The following is a 20,012-nucleotide window of genomic DNA, read 5'->3' as shown; positions in this document are numbered from 1 at the left end:
AAATATTTTATATTTAATTTCAGAATATCAAATTTGCTGTTGAAACTCCATGCTTTGCTGTTTTATATATCCTGTTAAAACAATGGTGGTAAGGCGTAATTGTCATAATATTGTTTTAATAACATATTATAACATTGACTACCTGTACTGTTTTAAATTGAGTACTTTTTAAATGGAGACAATGAGACTACTTGAGTCTATCACTTTCAGTAGCCTTTAGTAATAAGAATCGAGTGACTTCGTCTAATAAGATGCAAGCGTCACATTCAAATATCACATTCATTGCCCTTATTTTTTTTTAAAGCATTTTTTTTAGATATATGCATACTAGTTCTAGCTATTTTTATTATTGTCTGTTCTAGTTTTTATTTTTATTGTCTTTTTATTTTATTTCATTTTTTAATACACTGTAGCACTTTGAAGTTGTTTACTCAATGTAAAGTGCTTTTTACAAATAAATTATATCATTATTATTATTATTATTGATCTGCTTCCATAAATAAGTATTTCGTTTAAGCACTAATAAAACATCGACTGTTTTGAATGTTTTTGTAATTATATTTCTGGTCCCTAACATATTATCTTTTAAAGTTTTATTTTAGTGAAATGTTCTCTTTTAATTTTCTTCTTACTGAGTTAAAGAAATAAAATTAAATAAATATTAATGTGATATACCCTATGATATATTTAAACAAAACATTAACATTATGGCTGACAACTGTTATACATGTAATGCTTTAGAAGATGTACATCTTTTATTAGTGGATACAACATCTGTACTATAATACTTGAACAAAGTAAGAGTGAAACTCATGTGAATAATCACTGAATGGAGAACTGGGGGTGGGATTAAATAAATTATCTTCTTCCCACTCCCTTTCAGGCAAAACCGGACAATTATGCATTACATACTATACATTACCTTTGGCACTATATTAATTGATAATATTATGTGTTGTCAATTTTGTACTTTTTCATGTCATTGCCTGAAATAAATAAATAAATGGGGGAAAAAAATGTGATACTGTACATATATTTTGGGAGGAGATCAGAGATTGTCTGAAAGACAAAGGTATATAAATGTCCCCACGTACAATAGAAGGGATTAAACTTGGTATATTTATAAAAGATTGAGACCTATAGAGATCCCTCCATCCATCCATTTTCTACTGCTTGTCCCTTTCGGAGAAATTATTTACCGGTCGGACGTGCCCGAAACACCTCCCTAGGGAGACGTTCGGGTGGCATCCTGACCAGATGCCCGAACCACCTCATCTGGCTCCTCTCGATGTGGAGGAGCAGCGGCTTTACTTTGAGCTCCTCCCGGATGACAGAGCTTCTCACCCTATCTCTAAGGGAGAGCCCCGCCACCCGGCGGAGGAAACTCTTTTCGGCCGCTTGTACCCGTGATCTGGTCCTTTCGGTCATGACCCAAAGCTCATGACCATAGGTGAGGATGGGAACGTAGATCGACCGGTAAATCGAGAGCTTTGCCTTCCGGCTCAGCTCCTTCTTCACCACAACGGATCGATACAGCGTCCGCATTACTGAAAACACCGCACCGATCCGTCCGTCGATCTCACAATCCACTCTTCCCTCACTCGTGAACAAGACTCTGAGGTACTTGAACTCCTCCACTTAAGGTAAGATCTCTTCCCCAACCTGGAGATGGCACTCCACCCTTTTCCGGGCGAGAACCATGGACTCGGACTCGGAGGTGCTGATTTCGATCCCAGTCGCTTTACACTCGGCTGCGAACCGATCCAGTGATCTTTTTTTTTTTAAATATATTTTTTATTTTATATTAATATTATTTTTTTCTATTTGTATTGTCTCTTACTTTTTATTTAACATTTTTGTATACAGAAATTGTTGATCGTTAATGTTTGAAATAAATATTGTAATGAATTGGAAGTGCCTTAATTTGTTTGTATAATTTGAATGTGGTACTGTCTGTGTGTTCATTTATTCAATTATAAAAAAAAAATCTCAACGTTTTTTTTTTAAAGAGAGTAGTGTTACAAATAAAGTTTTTTGGGGGAAAAAAAGAACACAATGAACCGATAGACCCCGTGTTAAACTCTCGCGAGATCAAGCCAAGCGAGAGTACCGTGCAGGGGAGGGCTGCGCCGAGAGCAGGCGACTGGCGAGACAAAACAAAAGCCACCCTTTTCATCCACCCGGCGCTGGTCGCTTGTTATTATTCTTTCCGAGCTAAGGTTTTTATTTCCCGCTTTCCTATCCTTGTGCAACCGCCCCCCTGCGCGATGCCTAGCAGCACGTCTTTGCTGGAGGCCGACGACGGAGAATCCGAGGTCCCACCGCCGCTAGTGCACGCTTTCGCCGGCATGGGCCTCGACGAGCACATCGGCACCCAGAGCCAGACGGCAGCCGAGCAAGTGGACGATAGCTCGGCCTACCACCACCAACTCATCCAGGCCTCCCACTTTAATCGCCTCGGTACGGTCCTAGACTTGACGCCTATGCAGAACCACCATCGGCCACCCTCGGCGGACGAAGGGAGCGTCACGCCCGAAGACGAGGACCCGGCCATCTCCGGGTGCTCACCGGGTAGCTCGTTGCTAGCGCAGGCCCACCAATACATGCCTTCTGGGCCGGGTGGCTGCAGTATGGAACAGGTGGACACGGTGCTGCTGTACAATGGAGACGAGCGGGACGATGCGGCCATGCCGCCCGGCGTGTACGCTGGCGAGCCGGGCTACGAGGCCGAGGCGGCGCTGTTGGCTCGCCGGAAAAGTGTCAACACGACCGAATGCGTGGCGGTGCCGAGCTCCGAGCACGTCGCGGAGATAGTGGGCAGGCAGGGTAAGTGGACGCAACTCTTGTTTTTTATTAGAAAATAGCGACATTAAGTAACGTATAAAATGCCGACAGTTGCCATTTTGTGCTAATAGATAGCTAGCAACTTATTGTTTCCATTCAGCGATTCATTATTGCATTGTAACGACTTTGTTTATTTGGCGTTTTTTGAAACTTTTTTTTTAAACATATGCACTTTGTTATACACCTGCCGTTTGTATCAATTAAAGTACCAACAAAATTCATACATTTTGATGTTTTTCAAGTTAACGATAGTGAGCCTGAGCTAGCTATGTTAGCATTAGCACTGGCCATAAAAGTGGGTCAGCGCCGCCCAGCTCCAAACAATTCTCAAGTTTGGCCTCACTATTATTTTTTCAATCTGTGTTAACTACCGAACCCGATTTCATGAGTAAAGTGTCGGGGCTTCGTTTGGTAAAGGTCTTTGTGTCGAATATCAAGCGATGAAAACAGTAATGAGTTGCTTTGCCACATCAGCTCCACTTTGAGTGTCCCTTCGTTGTCAAGTCGCGTGATTTCTTCATGCAATTCATCATGAAACTCCTGATATTCGTCGACATAGAACGCTGCATTCATATGGCGTTTGTTTGGTGGTGTGTATTTTCTTTTAAGCTTGAATTTTGCGCTGTGTTGGAGCCTACTTGAGGGGGGGAGGGTGCACACATTACACAGTTAACACAACAACAGGAAATGGCTGGACCCAACCACGGCTGAAAGGAATATTTGATCTATAAAACCGCACAACGTGGACTCTTGACTTATTAAGAATTGTTAACATTGTGTTCATAATGTAAGGGTGAGGCTTAGGCCCCGTTTACACTAAGGTTATCCAGGGTAAATCCCACCTAACTGTAATGATAGTGTTTGACCACATGGTGGTTGTTGAAACATGGTCCATTGTCACTCACCACAGTATGCGGTATACCATGTCTAGCAAATATAGATTTGACATGCGTGATCACACAGTTTGATGATGTACTTGATAGCAAAGCCATTTCAGGGAAATTAGAATAGTTGTCAATTACAACAACATACTCTTTGCCCTGCATGTTATTACTAACATGCGCAATGGATGGCCTCCACGTTCCAGCCCACGGTTCTTCCATGTTAGAGGTGAACTAAGTGTTGTGGATGGACTTTTACTACCACCATGTGGTCAAACACTATCATTACACTAACCTTATCCTTGTCCACACACACACAATGGTCGTTTAAGGCCTCCGTCAGCCAGCGCAACGCGACCTAATACGCATGCGTGGAAAATGCGCACGTTATAGTCACCTCCAGTGTTGCTTTGTGTGCAAGTTCTTAAATGTAACTTATCTGGGGCCTATTTATCAAGCTTCTTAGAATTACTCCTAAGAAGTCTGCTAAGAGTTGACTTATGAGTAAAGAAATTCTTCGCTGAAAGCTGCACTTAAGTTAGTTATCAAGCGTCCTACTCACACTTTCAGCGAAGTGTAGGACTGAATCTTAAGTGTCACACTCAGAGCTGAATTACGACATTACTATGTGCCGTAAATGGAATTTTAGGTGACGTCATTTCTGTGTCCATTTAAATGACCAATCACGGAAGGGAATCCCTTGTCTAAGAATAAATAAATATCTTAGAAATATTTAAGTGGACAATGGGAGTGTATATTTTGACAAACTACAAAATAATACAAAACAAACAATATTGGCAATGAATCAAAAATAAATGTTTCCTTTTCTTTCCTTTTTCTTTTCCAATTCAGATCGAAGCATTGTGATGACCTTTAGTTCTGCTGTGAAAGCTCTGCTGCGTGATGTTGCTGATGAGATGACGCCCCTTATTAAATCTGTGACAAAAATAATACCCGCTCTGTCTAAACGATACCGTTTGATCAGCTGCTCGTCATAAACAAAGCCAGGACATCCTTCCGCTCCCTGAACGTTCGCAGACGTCTCTCTCGCCTCAGTGCCATTCCCCGCTGGCAACTCTTAACCACTTAGGACACCTCTGAAGGTCTCTTAAATATCGTGGAGAGTAGGAGTGATTCCTAGACTTAAGAAAGTTGATAAATAGCTTTTATTCTTAAGTTTGAGAGTAGGGCTAAATTTCGCAAATTCTCAGGACTTAAGTGTAAAATGGCACTCTAAGACGCTTGATAAATACGGCCCCTGAACAATATCCAGTGTTGTGGTATTTCAATTAACTGGAATCCAGTGTGCTGTGGAGCTATATTGTAGTGAGTCACACATGAGCCATCATAAATTAATCAAGTCTTTATTAGACACGAAAAGTACACAATGTGACAAAGAACATTTGACAACAATCAAACTAGGGATCTACCGTATTTTTCGGACTATAAGTCGCAGTTTTTTTTCCTAGTTTGGCCGGGGGTGCGACTTATGTGTGAAATTATTAACACATTACCGTAAAATATCAAATAATATTATTTAGCTCATTCACGTAAGAGACTAGACGTATAAGATTTCATGGGATTTAGCGATTAGGGGTGACAGATTGTTTGTTTGGTAAACGTATAGCATGTTGTATATGTTATAGTTATTTGAATGACTCTTACCATAATGTGTTACGTTAACATACCAGGCACGTTCTCAGTTGGTTATTTATGCGTCATATAACGTACACTTATTCAGCCTGTTGTTCACTATTCTTTTTTTATTTTAAATTGCCTTTCAAATGTCTATTCTTGGTGTTGGGTTTTATCAAATACATTTCCCCAAAAAATGCGACTTATACTCCAGTGCGACTTATATATGTTTTTTTCCTTCTTTGTTATGCATTTTCGGCCGGTGCGACTTATACTCCGGAGCGACTTATCGTCCGAAAAATGCGGTAACTGGAATCCGGTGTGCTGTGGAGCTCTATTGTAGTGAATCACACCTGAGCCATCATAAATTAATCAAGTCTTTATTAGTCACGAAAGTACACAATGTGACAAAGAACATTTGACAACAATCAATCTAGGGATCTAGATATCTGGTCAGGACACTCCTCACTCTTTTGTCTTCACCTTCATTGTCCATTCCTTTTTGGTGACTTTATATACTCTGGACCTAGACGTTGAGTTCGGACAATAACTGATACAGTCTGCTTTGCCAACTTAAAAGCATTCGCCGTTTTCCGTAGTCTTCCCTCGAAGGCCAGATGATACAAAGCACATGCTACATTTTTTATCACATCCACGGGAGCCCGCAATCTCGTTAACACTCCTTCGACAAATGGACTAAGTTTTTTGGTAAGTAGAATCACAGCTGACCTCGACATTGGAAAGTTCTCTTGCCGTCTGAGAAGTGTTGTATCCGAAATAGCTGCAATCGCTTTCTCTTAAGGTATTCCTGTGTGATTTCCACAAGCGTTTGTACATGTAGAAGAAGGAGAAACACGGGTATGTCTGGATGACTCGCCTCCATACTTCCAGTGGTTAGCTCTGAGTTACGAAACCACTTTATTATGAAGCTGGCTGTAGCGCGTTCTTTCTGACGTCACTTCCTGTGTGGGGCGCGGTCTTTCTGGCGTCACTTCCTGAACTCTTTGTAAACGATCTATGAGTCCGTACAAAGCAAAGAGCCGGAGATTCAAAAAATACACGGCGCACTTACCTGTGTAAAAAATTGTTTGAGGAGGGGAACCTTAAACGCTGGTTCAGTGTGGCTGAAACGGGGCTTGGGCTAAAGAATTATTTGTTTAAGGGTGTGGGGGGGGGCGTGGCCTGCGGACCTGCAGCAAATTATTGGACTGGTCAGGTCCGTAAACCGGGGGATAAACCTCCGGTTGTAACCCGCCAGACCCAATAACTGACCTCACCCGAAAGGGTTCTCCAGATCTGGTCCAGTGGACGGAGCAGTGCCAGCAGGCGTTTGAGAGGGTTAAGAAGGCCCTCTGCGAGGAGCCGGTCCTGCACATGCCTGGCACACCCCGCTTAGCTGCAGGTCCACAGGCCACGTCCCCCCACAAAGGGGTTATCCGGCTTAGTGTAGACATAGCCTAAATGGTCTTTAAACTGAATCACCAATAGCCTTCTTCCCCCTTTCCCGATTTACTCCAGGCTGCAAAATCAAAGCACTCCGAGCCAAGACCAACACCTACATTAAGACGCCGGTGAGGGGCGAGCAGCCCGTCTTTGTCGTGACTGGACGTAAGGAAGACGTGGCCATGGCCAAGAGGGAGATCCTGTCCGCCGCCGAGCACTTCTCCCTCATACGAGCTTCTCGGAACAAAGCGGGCTCTCTCGCCGTCGCATCCGGGCCGGGGATCCCTACTCTACCTGGACAGACCACCATTCAGGTCAGTCGGCATTTGATGAAAAAAGCACTGACAATTCCTATGCACGCGCTGCCGTCATTGATCCATCAAAATGAAATATGCGTATGAAAAAAAGGGACAAAAGCCACCCAAAAACTTGGTTGATGGTAACCATAGAGCTGTGAATAATAAGCCAGTTGTTAAAGTTACCACATATATTTTTGTTCTCCACAGGTGCGGGTGCCGTATCGTGTTGTGGGACTGGTGGTAGGTCCTAAAGGTATGTTTGAAATAGTATTTTTTTGTCAAATTTTCTTTGGCTTAAATGTCATATTGAACAGGAGTAAATAGTTGTTAAAGTCAATTATTTTTATTGCTTTTTGTAACTGGAGAACTTTCCATGTCTCAATCTCTTAGTGCACTGGTTTACAATCTCTTTTTCATCAAATACCACTTCAGGAAACACTTGGCTTTCAAAGTACCACTTTAATGACCAATATTAGTAGGCCTAAGTATTCATTCAAAACAAGGTAGAAGTTTTATTTAACAAGTGTAATTAATATTTATGGCAACCGTTGTATTACACAGTTTGAACATACTGCAATAAGTCAGTGGTCTAAAACAACAAAAAATACAAAAATTAGGCGTATTTTATGTGGACTAAGCAAAATTATCTGCCAATAGAACAAGAAAATTTGGCTTGTCAAGACTTTCCAAAACAAGTAAAACTACCTAACCTCAATGAACCCAAAAATACCTTAAAATAAGTATATTCTCACTAATAACAAGTGCACTTTTCTTGGTAGGAAAAAAAATGAGACCTTTTTGCTCAATATGTTGAAAAATATTCTTAAATTAAGTAAATGCTAGTGCCATTATCTTGACATAATGATATGCGCTCGGCATCATGATTTTTTTTTTTTCATGCTTGAAGTAAGAAATTATTACTTTAAAAAGGTAGTTTTATACTTGTGAGTGTTGATGACACAGCTTTGCATCAGTTGATATTCTAGTTTTCAAGCATGTTTTACTCAATTTAGGTCATAAAATCTCAGCAACAAGCTGTAATATCTTACTGAGATCGTTTAGGACCAAAACCCTTAAAACAAGTAAAACACTCTAACATAAAATCTGCTTAGTGAAAATAATTATCTTATCAGACAGAAAATAAGCAAATATCACCCTTATTTGAGATATTTAATCTTACTTAGATTTCAATTTTTGCAGTGCAGTAACCCTGCGTTTAAATATTGGAAGCTAAAACACTAATCACTTAATAAAGTGATTCTTTGCCATACCACTAGATAGAACCCACGCACCACAGTTTGAGAATCACTGCCAAAGTGCATCCATCCATTTTCTACCGCTTGTCCCTCTCTGGCTCGCGGGGGGTCGCCACCTCACCGCAGGGCCAACACAGAGACAGACAACATTCATGGTCTTCTTAAATGCCTGTTAACTCTGTTGTTGAAAAGAAAAAGAACAAGTTGCATGTGGGCGGCGGAAGACGCCACGCCGAGAAAGGACAAGGCTGTTTTAGGTCGTCTTTGTTCAATTTCCCCCCCTTCATTATGTCTTCCATGCGTGAGGCAGACTCTGATGGGAGTGCGCCAAAGAAAAGGAAAGTGAAGTAAAATTAGACCATGTAAAATGCACGCGTTGCAAAATGGACAACAGCGTCTGCGTGCCCTGTCGAAGTCGTTCCAACGCCGCAACCATCGAGGATAAGGATGGTATCTTCGAGCAGTAATCTCATTATTGTCTCTGCGTCCCTCACAAAGCACACCTGAGTGTGGAAGGTAGTTTTATCATGTTTCATTTAGTTCTTGTAACACAGTATTTCCGGACTATAGAGTAAAATGACAGTTAATACTTAAACATTTGACATTTCAAACAATTTCGAACAGAAATAGTTAATGCACATTCAGATAAATTCCCAAAATTACAATTAAAAAAATGTTGGCCGGTGGCCGGGCTGTGAATATGCGCACTAATTGACTGAAAGGGCATGCACTTGGCGCGATGATGTCATGTTATCGATGGAAAAATTCATTTTTAGACAATATGATTTGCCTGAGCGGCTAGGAAACTTGTTGCCTTTCCATTAAGAACAATACATTAGTTTTTAGTATACGTTTGCTGGTTTCTAGAAATGTAATGCAGAGCGCATATCTTTATGTCAAGATAACGGCACTAGCGTTTACTTAATTTAAGAATATTTTTCAACAAATTGAGCAAAAAGGTCTCTTTTTTTCTACCAAGAAAGTGCACTTGTTATTAGTGAGAAAATACTTATTTTAAGTTATTTTACTTGTTTTGGAAAGTCTTGACAAGCCACATTTTCTTGTTCTATTGGCAGATAAATTTGCTTGGTTCAAATAAAATACCCAAATTTTTGTAATTTTTTTTCTTGTTTTTGAACATTGACTTTTTGCAGTGTGGACCCACTAGCTGTGGGAGCTAGCTCTCCAATCAGCTAAACAGACTGAATAACTCCACGTTGACATTTTGGTGAATTTACTGAGAAATGTGTGAAACTGAAACAATAGAAAAAGAATGCCGGTGTGAGTTAATGATACTAACACAGACACTCGTAAAATGTGATTGACATATTAGCTAATGACGCTATCGTCATTACATTACGATTGCACATACAAATGTACATGAAAACACTCTTTCAGAAACCACACATGGGACGATTTAATAAGTATAAACAGTTTTAATTATACTGTAAAACTTACAAAGGCTGCTTGGAGTAATGAATGAAAAATTCATACAAGTAGAACTTACCCAAAAGATGGCGCGATAGCACAAACAAAACGCCTTCTCTGTGTATTTGCTTGTTTTTTTCAGAACTATTTATTATGGCCGTCAGCGAAAAAAAAAACAAATTAGCTGCACCGTTGTATAAGCCGCAGGGTTCAAAGCGTTAGAAAAAAGTAGCAATTTATAATCCGGAATTTACGGTAATGTATTTCATGGGTTCGGTTTACTGAAGTGATTAAGGTATAAACTTTAATCTTTAATCTTTAACTCCGATTTACACAAAACTCCAGTTATGTTGAACAGTGAATCTCAAACCATGGTATGTGTACTACTTCATTGAGTGGTACGCCAAATAATCATGCGGGCCACATTGAAAGACTTAACGGGCCGCATGTGGCCCCCCGGGCCTTAATTTGCCCAGGTCTGGTTTACATGAAGCAGAGGTGGTATAGGATTTTCCCTTTTTATGACCTCATGAAACCAGGAAGTGGGGTATGTAAGAAGGTGTATAAGTTGCTGCTTTTTCAAATCTAATTTCTATCCGTTGCATTGTTTGGTGTCCCAGGGGCGACCATCAAGCGCATTCAGCAACAGACACACACCTACATCGTCACCCCGAGTCGCGACAAGGAGCCCGTGTTTGAGGTCACAGGAATGCCCGAGAACGTGGACCGAGCCAGGGAGGAGATCGAAGCACACATCGCCCTCCGCACAGCCACTTGCGGGGGAGGGATCGAGGCTCCCGGTGTGGACAACAACGACTTTCAGTTCAACGGCACCGACGTCAGCTTCGACAATTCTGCCGCAGCTGTCGGTCTGGGTGAAGCCGGGTGGCTTCACGCCGGTGCGTCTGCGGCCAGTAACGCCAGCCTGCTCCCAGTCACCCTGGGCGGCCCCCAGCGGGTCAATAGCAATATATCTGGCGGCGTCCGCATGTCTTCCACCTACCGCAACGACAGCTCCAGCTCCCTTGGCAGCGGTTCCAGCTCCACCGATTCCTTTTACGGCAGCGGCGGGAACAGGATGTCTGATTTTAGCCCCACCTGCTCCTTCAATGCCAATTCCAATAACAACAACAGCAACCCGGGCGCTCCGAGTTTCTGGTTTGGAGACAGCCTTCCACCGGTGGGCTCCGAAGAGCTGGTCGGCTCAGGAGGTGCGAGCGCCTCCTCTGGATTTGAGCCGTTAACCATCTCTACTAGCCAAGTGGTTCACCCCTCTGCACAGCCACACATCTGGAGCCCCTATGTGGACCAGCAAAGTATTCAGGCCTTCGACGCTCGTCCCAGTCAGGTAAATGTTAGACTGTTTGTATCTGTTAATAGGTTTATCAAGTGGTTCGGCTTCCCCCGCTCGTCGTTACCTTTTAGTTTCAAACATGTGGCTTGTACCTGCAGGCAATCGACTTGAGTAAGGTATGAGCTATTTAGGCTATATAAAAGGGACCTGTATTTTATTTGGAATTCTGCCTATCGTTCACAATCATTATAAAATATATAAACGTCAGTGTTTCCCATAAACTGCCAAGATACCTGTGGCGGTGGGGGCGTGGCTTTTGGCGTGGCTATGGGCGTGGTCACATGACATCATCGAGTAATTTGCATAATTTACTACAATGATATGATTTTCTCTAAAAAGGCTCAAAAAATGTATACTTACTAATTAATAACAGTTTTGTTTTAAATGTCCATCCATCCATCCATTTTACAATATCATTCCAACACTTTATGTACATATTTATATACAGATTTGAACAATAAGTTATTCACTGAAATATATTTATTAATTGTGGTTCTTACAAAAAATATATCTTATAAAATATAAAAGCTAAAATGTCTCTTAAAGCTCTGCCCCTTTAATTAGTGCATACTAAATAATTTAACATTAGCCTACTACTACAACCATATTATTTACCAGCAACATAAAGTGAAACAGAGGCAGAGGTGTCCTGCCACAGTCAGTAACAAATAAACAGAAAACAGTAGTGGTCAAATACAAATAAGGCAACAAGAGAAGTATCCTACACTTCTTTTTTGTAAAGTAAATCTGAACAGCCTATATGGGCATCTACATCAACTATATGATTTGCCTGAGAAGCTGGACAGGACAAAAAAACAAAAAATGTTTTTTAATTTGTTTTTATTTGTGGCGGACGTAATTCTTTCGTGGCGGGCCGCTACAAATAAATTAATGTGTGGGAAACACTGAATGTATATATTTATATAAATATATAAACCTACTCAGTGGCCTAGTGGTTAGAGTGTCCGCCCTGAGATCGGTAGGTTGTGAGTTCAAACCCCGGCCGAGTCATACCAAAGACTATAAAAATGGGACCCATTACCTCCCTGCTTGGCACTCAGCATCAAGGCTTGGAATTGGGGGTTAAATCACCAAAAATGATTCCCGGGCATGGCGCCGCTGCTGCCCACTACTCCCCTCACCTCCCAGAGGGTGAACAAGGGTATGGGTCAAATGCAGAGGACACATTTCACCACACCTAGTGTGTGTGTGACAATCATTGGTACTTTAACTTTAACTTAAAAGACATAACGATGGATGTTTTTTTTTTGCATTCTAAATATTAAATCAACGCGATCAAAAAGTTTGCTGACAATTCCGCCTATAAAGCACTTAAAAACAACCAAACACTTCCATTGAGGTTTTATATACATGATATAAGTATATACCTGTATGTAATGTAGTAACATGCACATTTATAATATTTGAAAGCAAACATTTTGATAATTTTAAGCATACACGGTGCATTAATTTAAAAAACGTATCAAAGTGTTTTTGTTGTTGTTATAACATCACTGATTATTACTCATTGCAGACTTCAGGAGAGCAAACAAACATAAAACATCACTTACTGTACTAGGTCTGCTGTTATTAGGACGCCGACTGCTGGGACGTTCATATATTCCCATTTAGATGAAGAATGTTTTATAATCCTCACAAAGAAACGGGGTGCGGGGACCAAGCATCTTTTCATGTCGTTCTTGTCATTTCCGAGTCCTAAATGGCTGTCAGAGAGTACCAACTTGCCGGAATACCTACTCAGACAGGGGTGTATATTGTAGCGTCCCGGAAGAGTTAGTGCTGCAAGGGGTTTTGGGTATTTGTTCTGTTGTGTTACGGTGCGGATGTTCTCCCGAAATGTTTGTCATTCTTGTGTGGTGTGGGTTCACAGTGTGGCGCATATTTGTAACCATGTTAAAGTTGTTTATACGTCAACCCTCAGTGTGACCTGTATGGCTGTTGACCAAGTATGCCTTGCATTCACTTGTGCGTGTGTGAAAAGCCGTAGATATTATGTGATTGGTCCGGCATGCAAAGGCAGTGCCTTTAAGGTTTATTGGCGCTTTGTACTTCTCCCTACGTCCGTGTACACAGCGGCGTTTTAAAGTCATGAATCTTACTTTTTGAAACCGATACCGATAATTTTGAAACCGATACGGATAATTTCCGATATTACATTTTAAAGCATTTATCGGCCAATAATATCGGCAGTCCGATATTATCGGACATCTCTACTTCAGATAGTGAGTAATGCAGCTTATTTGCTATAATGAAGGTGATTATTTGTTAGCTTAGGAAAGCTGCTCCACATTGTGTTTGGAGACACATAATTAGCTGCTAGTTTGTCAAATGGGGGACTAAAAATGAATACAATATTAGCCAGAAGGGATCGCCATTTTTTGGCATTATAGGCAATCGACTTTTTCCATGAAAACCGTCCGATACTGATTGGTGGCCGATCGATCAGCACATCCCTAATTGATACTTAATTTCACTTGTATTTGATCACGGGGACTTGTTTTTAAAAGTACTTAATTGTGGCTTCTTGTCGCTTATCTTTCCAGACTAGTCAGCCGGGGACGCCCCGCCTCTCTCCCACCTTCCCCGTGACCGAAGCCATGGAGCACCGGGCCCCGTTCGGCTCCTCCGGGACCCCGAACGACGCCCAGCGGCTCCCGTCCTACTGCTCGGCGTTCTCCTCCTCGTCCTCCGGCGAGAGCACGGCTTCCTCCCCGCCCGAATCCACCCTCGCCTATCGAGCCGGCCCCGTATCGGCGGTCCGGGGGCCGGCCCAGGAGGCGTGCGTCCGCTGCATGGAGAGCCAGGTGATCGCCGCCCTGGTCCCCTGCGGCCATAACTTCTTCTGTCTCGATTGTGCCACCCAAATATGCCAGAGCCCGGACGCCGCCTGCCCCGTGTGCCTGTCCCCGGTCAGCCAGGCCATCCAGCTGCGCAACATGTGACTGACAGGTAGGGGGCGGCCGGTCCCTCATCTTGGCTTTAGTAGAGGAGGTTTAAGCAAGGAAAGATGTGCATTAATGGTCTAGTTCAGCTTGTTCATGTGCCTGCCAATTGTCAAGTCTTCTACTTAATGAATTGATCAACAAGACGGGGCGGAAACCTTCCATGTAGCAACGGGCAGGCTGGGAATTCTCCTTTTTGTTTCTCCCTTGACAACGGTTCCCCGCCACTTCCTGCCTCATCATAGTTCCTTCACTGCAGTAATATGCTCAACCTGTAGCCCCGCCCCCTTTTGTTGACCGGTGCTCACTGGAGTGACAACCAAGTGGAGGAGGAGCATGTTTACAAACCAGTCGTATTACACACATATTCATGCACACCTCATAGTGAACTCGTATCCCATGTTTACACACTTGAGAAGTGATGCTGTTTTATACGCATGCACACTCCACCCCCATATCGCAGCGATCGCCTTTTTACCAAGGACACACCACTACGCATAAAATACAATTGTTTACCATTTAACGTGTGCCTAAAATTGCGTTTAGAATCAACAACGGGTTGGTTGAGCCGTGCTTTGTTTTTAGGGCCTGTTTACACGACCACACTATGAACAAAAACGTGGAATCATTTTTTTCCGAAACTTTCTTCCTTTACATTGAGCCGCAAAAACACACTTGTTGTTCTTTTATTGGAGAATAATGTGCGTACGCTATAAAATCTGAGATATACGTCACAAAATAATGTGCCATAAAGGACACTTTCGGTTGGTCACAATTCATAGAGTAAGCCAAATAATCGGATATTTTTGGCTTGTCAAAAATAGTCTTAAAATAAATGAAATAATTTGCCAGAAGGTCAATTGACTTGTTTAAGTGTTTTGGTTATAAAAATTAAAAAAATTACATTCTTAAAATGAGCTTAATCATCTGCCCAAAGCTTTATATCTATGTTATTTTGGCTTGAAACTCGTGTGTAAATACAAAATGTACATTCAGAGCACAAACATTAGCACAGGGGTGTCCAAAAGCTTTTTTACCCTGAAGGCCTTGTTATATTTTCATCAAGTCAATGTGCAGGAAAAACACAATTTAGCATTTTTCCTCAATTCTTTTTTTTATCGATTTTTTTTCAATGAATACAAGTGATGTTAATGAACAAAAAAATACAAATTCATCACATTGTTCGACAGTTTACTGTAGATGTTTCAGCTGCAGGTTTAATAAGGTAATTATTACAAACAATACTAATTGCATTTTTTGATAGTTCATTATAATTGTAGAAGAGAAAATGTGCTTTTTAAGTAGTTTGATGTGTGATTAAATGATATCCAAGTATTATAGTATAGATATACTATAATACACATGCATACTAGTACTGTGTGTGTGTATATAGATATATATATATATATATATATATATATATATATATATATATATATAGATATATAGATATATAGATAGATAGATAGATCGATGTGTGTGTGTATATATATATATATATATATATATATAATTTATATAATGTATATATATATTATTTCTATATACAATATATATTATTTATATATATATAATTTTTATATAGCTACATATATATTTATGTATATATATTATTTATATAATATATATATTTATATAATAAATATATATATTATTTATACTATATATATATATATATATATATATATATATATATATATATATATACATTTGAATTGACATTTGAGCGCAAAACTTTATTGTCTCTCGAGACAAACAGATGCCAGTAGTAGTATATATATGTTTTATATATATATATATATATATATATATATATATATATATATATATATATATATATATATATATATATATATATAGAAATATAGATATAGAAATATAAGTGATATCCAAGTGTTATAGTGTATATATATATATATATATATAGGAAACAACTTTTTTTTATTTTTTTTAACCTTTTTTGTGTGTTTTTCAGATCCAGGCTGCGTTTTGTATTTTTATTTGTATTTTTTTCAAGTGCCACAAATGGTCTTTGGACACCCCTGCACTAGCAGGTGGAAACTTGTATCACATCGTTCCTTTTTTTTGAGCGTATTATTTTTGCCCCCCCCCAAAAAAAAGAAGCTGCACAGTTAACATTCCTTGTCCGATGAACGGTATGAAAATAATAGTCAAATGGTGTTAAAACTGCACAGTTGGGCTCGTTCCCGCCCCCCCTCACTCGAATGTTGTTGACAAAACTACTTTCCCGTTCTTTCGTGTTCTCGTCTTGTCCCATGCAGGAGTTAAACAAAACGTGACGTTCTTGAATCATTCATCGCTTTACGGTACAAACCTTCTTCATATCTTATCTGGCTATGCGCTAATCGTCCATTCCTCCCCTTGCGGTCATCTCACTTTGTTTTTTTAGCTTCTTGCTAACTTTTGTTTAGGACATCTTTGAAAGTTGAGGGTGGGGGGGCACCTGAACACTACATAAGGTCAACACTGCTGCTTTATTTTGGGAGTTTTCCAGGTTGCCCCCTCCCCCCGTCCCTTCCGGGTCTTTAATCCGTCCTTTTTTTGTTTGTTTTTTAGCCCCCTCAAAAGGGTCCACTCCCCCCCCCGAGGGAATGCAATACACTGTTGACCCCTCGGCTTCTTTTTTTTGTCTGTGTATTATATTATTAAGGACTGATGAAATATAGTTATTTTTTATTTTGTTACATTTCATATTCTATAAATATATCTACAAAAAGTATCTATATTCCAATGTTTACAATAAGATTTTAATTTTTGTATTTTACGTTTGAGAGGTAACACCGATGAAGAGTGTTTTTTTGCAACGCTTCTCTGCTTTGTAGTTTCGCGGACTTTTATTTTGTATTAAAATGGAAACATGGAATGTGCGTGCAAACAAGCATGTTTAAAACGTAGCCGCTGACGCCAACCAAGCCGAAAGATTCAAGCTGCCTGCAAAAATGTGTTTTAATTAACAAAGTGTACATTTTTTTTATTATGAGTAGATGATCTATACAGGCGGACACATGATGTTCAAAGTGTTTTCTCGCTAATTTTTACTACACTATTTTTGTTGTTCTGTATATGTAGAGGGGGGAAGTCTTATGGCATATATAAATTCAACATGGGGAGTTAGGAGTTTAAAAGCAGACTATATTTTATAACGGCCTTTTAAGTTATTTGCGGCCAAAGCACTGATATTATATATTTGCTGTAAAGAGAATTTTAAGAGTTTTATTTTTCTGATATCAAAACGTTACTTAATAAAGACGGTTTCATTTAAAGCCAACACACGCCTCATGTCTTCTTGCACACCATTTTTTGGTACCCGTGAGATCCTCAGGACATTTTTGTACTATTCCTTCCCCCCCCCCCAAGCCATTTATTCATTGTGTTAAATTAATATATGTGAAATTTTCCTATTAAAAAATAATGGAACATTTTCTGCCACCCAAATGTCAAATTGTCCTGTTTAAATTAAAGTTAAAGTACCACTGATAGTAACACACACACTAGGTGTGGTGAAATTTGTCCTCTGCATTTGAGAGATGAGGGGAGCAGTGAGCAGCAGCGGTGGCTGCACTCAGGAATCATTTTGGTGATTTAACCCCCAATTCCAAACCTTGATGCTGAGTGCCAAGCAGGGAGGTAATGGGTCCCATTTTTATAGTCTTTGGTATGACTCGGCCGGGGTTTGAACTCACGACCTACTGATCTCAGGGCGGACACTCTAACCACTAGGCCACTGAGCTGATAATTGAAAATATATTGATTAAAAAAAAATATATATATGTATATTTATTTTATTTTTATTTTTTTAATCAATATATTTTCAATTATCAGCTGTGGTTGTTTTTAAAGGGCTTTATAAATAAAGTTGGTATAAGCTGATAATTGAAAATATATTGATTAAAAAAAATATATGTATATTTATTTTATTTTTATTTTTTTAATCAATATATTTTCAATTATCAGCTCATACCAACTTTATTTATAAAGCCCTTTAAAAACAACCACAGTTGAAGAACAAAGAAATAAAGGAAAAGGACAGACTAAAAAATAACATTTAAAACATAAATAAAAATACACACATATATATATATATATATATATATATATATATTGAAAATTTTATTTTTAATCTCACATTTAACACAAATAATGCAGTGTTTTATTGAAAAATTGTTGGAGAGGACTACTGGCCTTCATTTTAAAATACTTTTTTTTGTCCACCAGGTGGTGCTACTTTTTCCATTCAAAGCATGCAGCTAAAAAAAATGCACGTTTTTAAAAGGTTCAATCCTTGCAATACCGTTACTAATTTATGTATACAGTCATCACTTGTTTAATTTTTGAAAAATAGTAATTATAGATTATTTTGATAGCGAGAGCATCAAAAACGTCGACAGCCTTTTAAATACGTTTTTTAACATTTTGAGAGCCCCCCCAGACCTGAATAATAGCCATATGGTCGCCGTTATACTTGTTTAATCAAATATAATAGACACAATAATAGAAAATATACTGTACTGCACTAGGAGCTGTGGTCTTATCTAGTGGCCAATACTACTGTGTTAATGTGTATTTCCTTAAGACATTTTTTATGCTTGAAAATGCTTAATTTACTGTAGGCCAAAATATGCTTTAAAACATCACCAATGAACAACGTTTGAAGCATAACGTGGCAACGGACCACTTAAAAAAACTAATTTAAAGTGGGGGAAAAAAATCATTTTAATAGCGGTCTTTGGGAATCAATGTTTGTCCTGAGGACGTCCAGTGTGAGGTTTGAATTTACATTTGTATGTTGACGTAAACTGGCCTTTAAAGGGGTAACATCCCCTAAAGTAGTGATGGACATCTACGCCAAAGTACCACTTGATTAAAGTGTTTTATTTTCCTATTTTCAAACAGTGTTACTCTTCAGACTGTGTGTAATGTTAGAGTGAGTGGTCAAAAAAACTATACCTTGTGTTTAATGAATATTCAGGCCTACTATGCTACTGTATTTTTAATGTTGGTCAAGTTTTATCTGAAGTGGTACTTTGTAAAAAAAAAATATATATATATAATTTGAGTGACTAAAAGACAAAAAAATGCAATTTTTATAGTTTATCGAACATCTTTTAAACATTTTGGGTACAATTTATTTCTAATACATATATAATTAATTTTAACATGAACCCAGTTTCATTATGTATAGTATGCAATGACAACAAAAGCATCTAATCTTACATTTCAGCATGACAAAAATAAAAAGTACACTGCAGTCATCAAGTTTGTTAGATTTCAAGCCTCCCGTGTTAGCTTGTCATCATTTGAGGGTAGAACAACATATATACAAACATATGTAAGACTGATCAGGTTTATTTAGGTACAAGTCAATCATCAGCTAAGAGTACAAGAGCATGCACTAAATATACACAACATTAAAAAAAATAGGGGTGGACAACAAAAACAAAACAATGTGTCTTAGTGTTTTTTTAGTTCAATACTAACTGCGGATGAACCGTGAAAAATGTTATTGAACAAGAAAAGTGCTGGAATATATTACAATCACGTCATAAAAAGGTACAAAATCAAAACAACAATGCAAAACAGGGTATTCAAATTCTTCCACGATGTTGGGTACACCTGCACAATCAAATGACAATAGTCCAGGCTTTATTTGAAGTGTAGTAAAGCCTTTTATTTATATTTATTTATATATATACATAGTTCAATAGTCCAGGCTTTATTTATAGTAAAGCCTGTAATATATATATATATATTAATATATATATATATATATATATATTAATATATATATATATATATATATATTAATATATATATATATATATATATATATATTAATATATATATATATATATATATATATATTAATATATATATATATATATATATAT

The 20,012-nt window shown here is 38.9% G+C and overlaps 1 protein-coding gene across 2 annotated transcripts; it reads left to right on the top strand.

Annotated features, from left to right (window-relative positions):
- The first annotated feature begins 2,121 nt into the window (after positions 1–2,121).
- LOC133632983 (RNA-binding E3 ubiquitin-protein ligase MEX3C-like) lies at positions 2,122–17,386 on the top strand. 2 transcript variants are annotated; one of them, XM_062025882.1, is made up of 6 exons: positions 2,122–2,826; positions 6,879–7,117; positions 7,310–7,355; positions 10,407–11,134; positions 13,705–14,110; positions 16,681–17,386. In XM_062025882.1, the coding sequence occupies exons 1-5, from the start codon at positions 2,268–2,270 to the stop codon at positions 14,101–14,103; spliced, it is 1,971 nt and encodes a 656-aa protein (XP_061881866.1). In that variant the 5' UTR covers positions 2,122–2,267; the 3' UTR covers positions 14,104–14,110; positions 16,681–17,386. The 2 variants fall into 2 exon arrangements, with proteins under 2 accessions (XP_061881866.1, XP_061881865.1); XM_062025881.1 differs by lacking the exon at positions 16,681–17,386 and having other exon boundaries at positions 13,705–15,484.
- Positions 17,387–20,012: the final 2,626 nt, after the last annotated feature.

Source organism: Entelurus aequoreus, linkage group LG17 (genome assembly GCF_033978785.1).
Source record: "Entelurus aequoreus isolate RoL-2023_Sb linkage group LG17, RoL_Eaeq_v1.1, whole genome shotgun sequence".
NCBI lineage: Eukaryota > Metazoa > Chordata > Actinopteri > Syngnathiformes > Syngnathidae > Entelurus > Entelurus aequoreus.
The sequence above is the reverse complement of the archived record's forward strand: the minus strand, read 5'-3'. Positions and strand labels throughout refer to the sequence as shown.

What these genes read in the sequence shown, in the direction of transcription:
- LOC133632983 (XM_062025882.1), top strand. Translation starts at nt 2,268, where the DNA reads ATGCCTAGCAGCACGTCTTTGCTGGAGGCCGACGACGGAGAATCCGAG. An exon ending in ACTGGTGGTAGGTCCTAAAG is followed by an intron (nt 7,356 to 10,406) that starts GTATGTTTGAAA and finishes TTGGTGTCCCAG; the next exon opens with GGGCGACCATCAAGCGCATT. An exon ending in TCGACGCTCGTCCCAGTCAG is followed by an intron (nt 11,135 to 13,704) that starts GTAAATGTTAGA and finishes TTATCTTTCCAG; the next exon opens with ACTAGTCAGCCGGGGACGCC.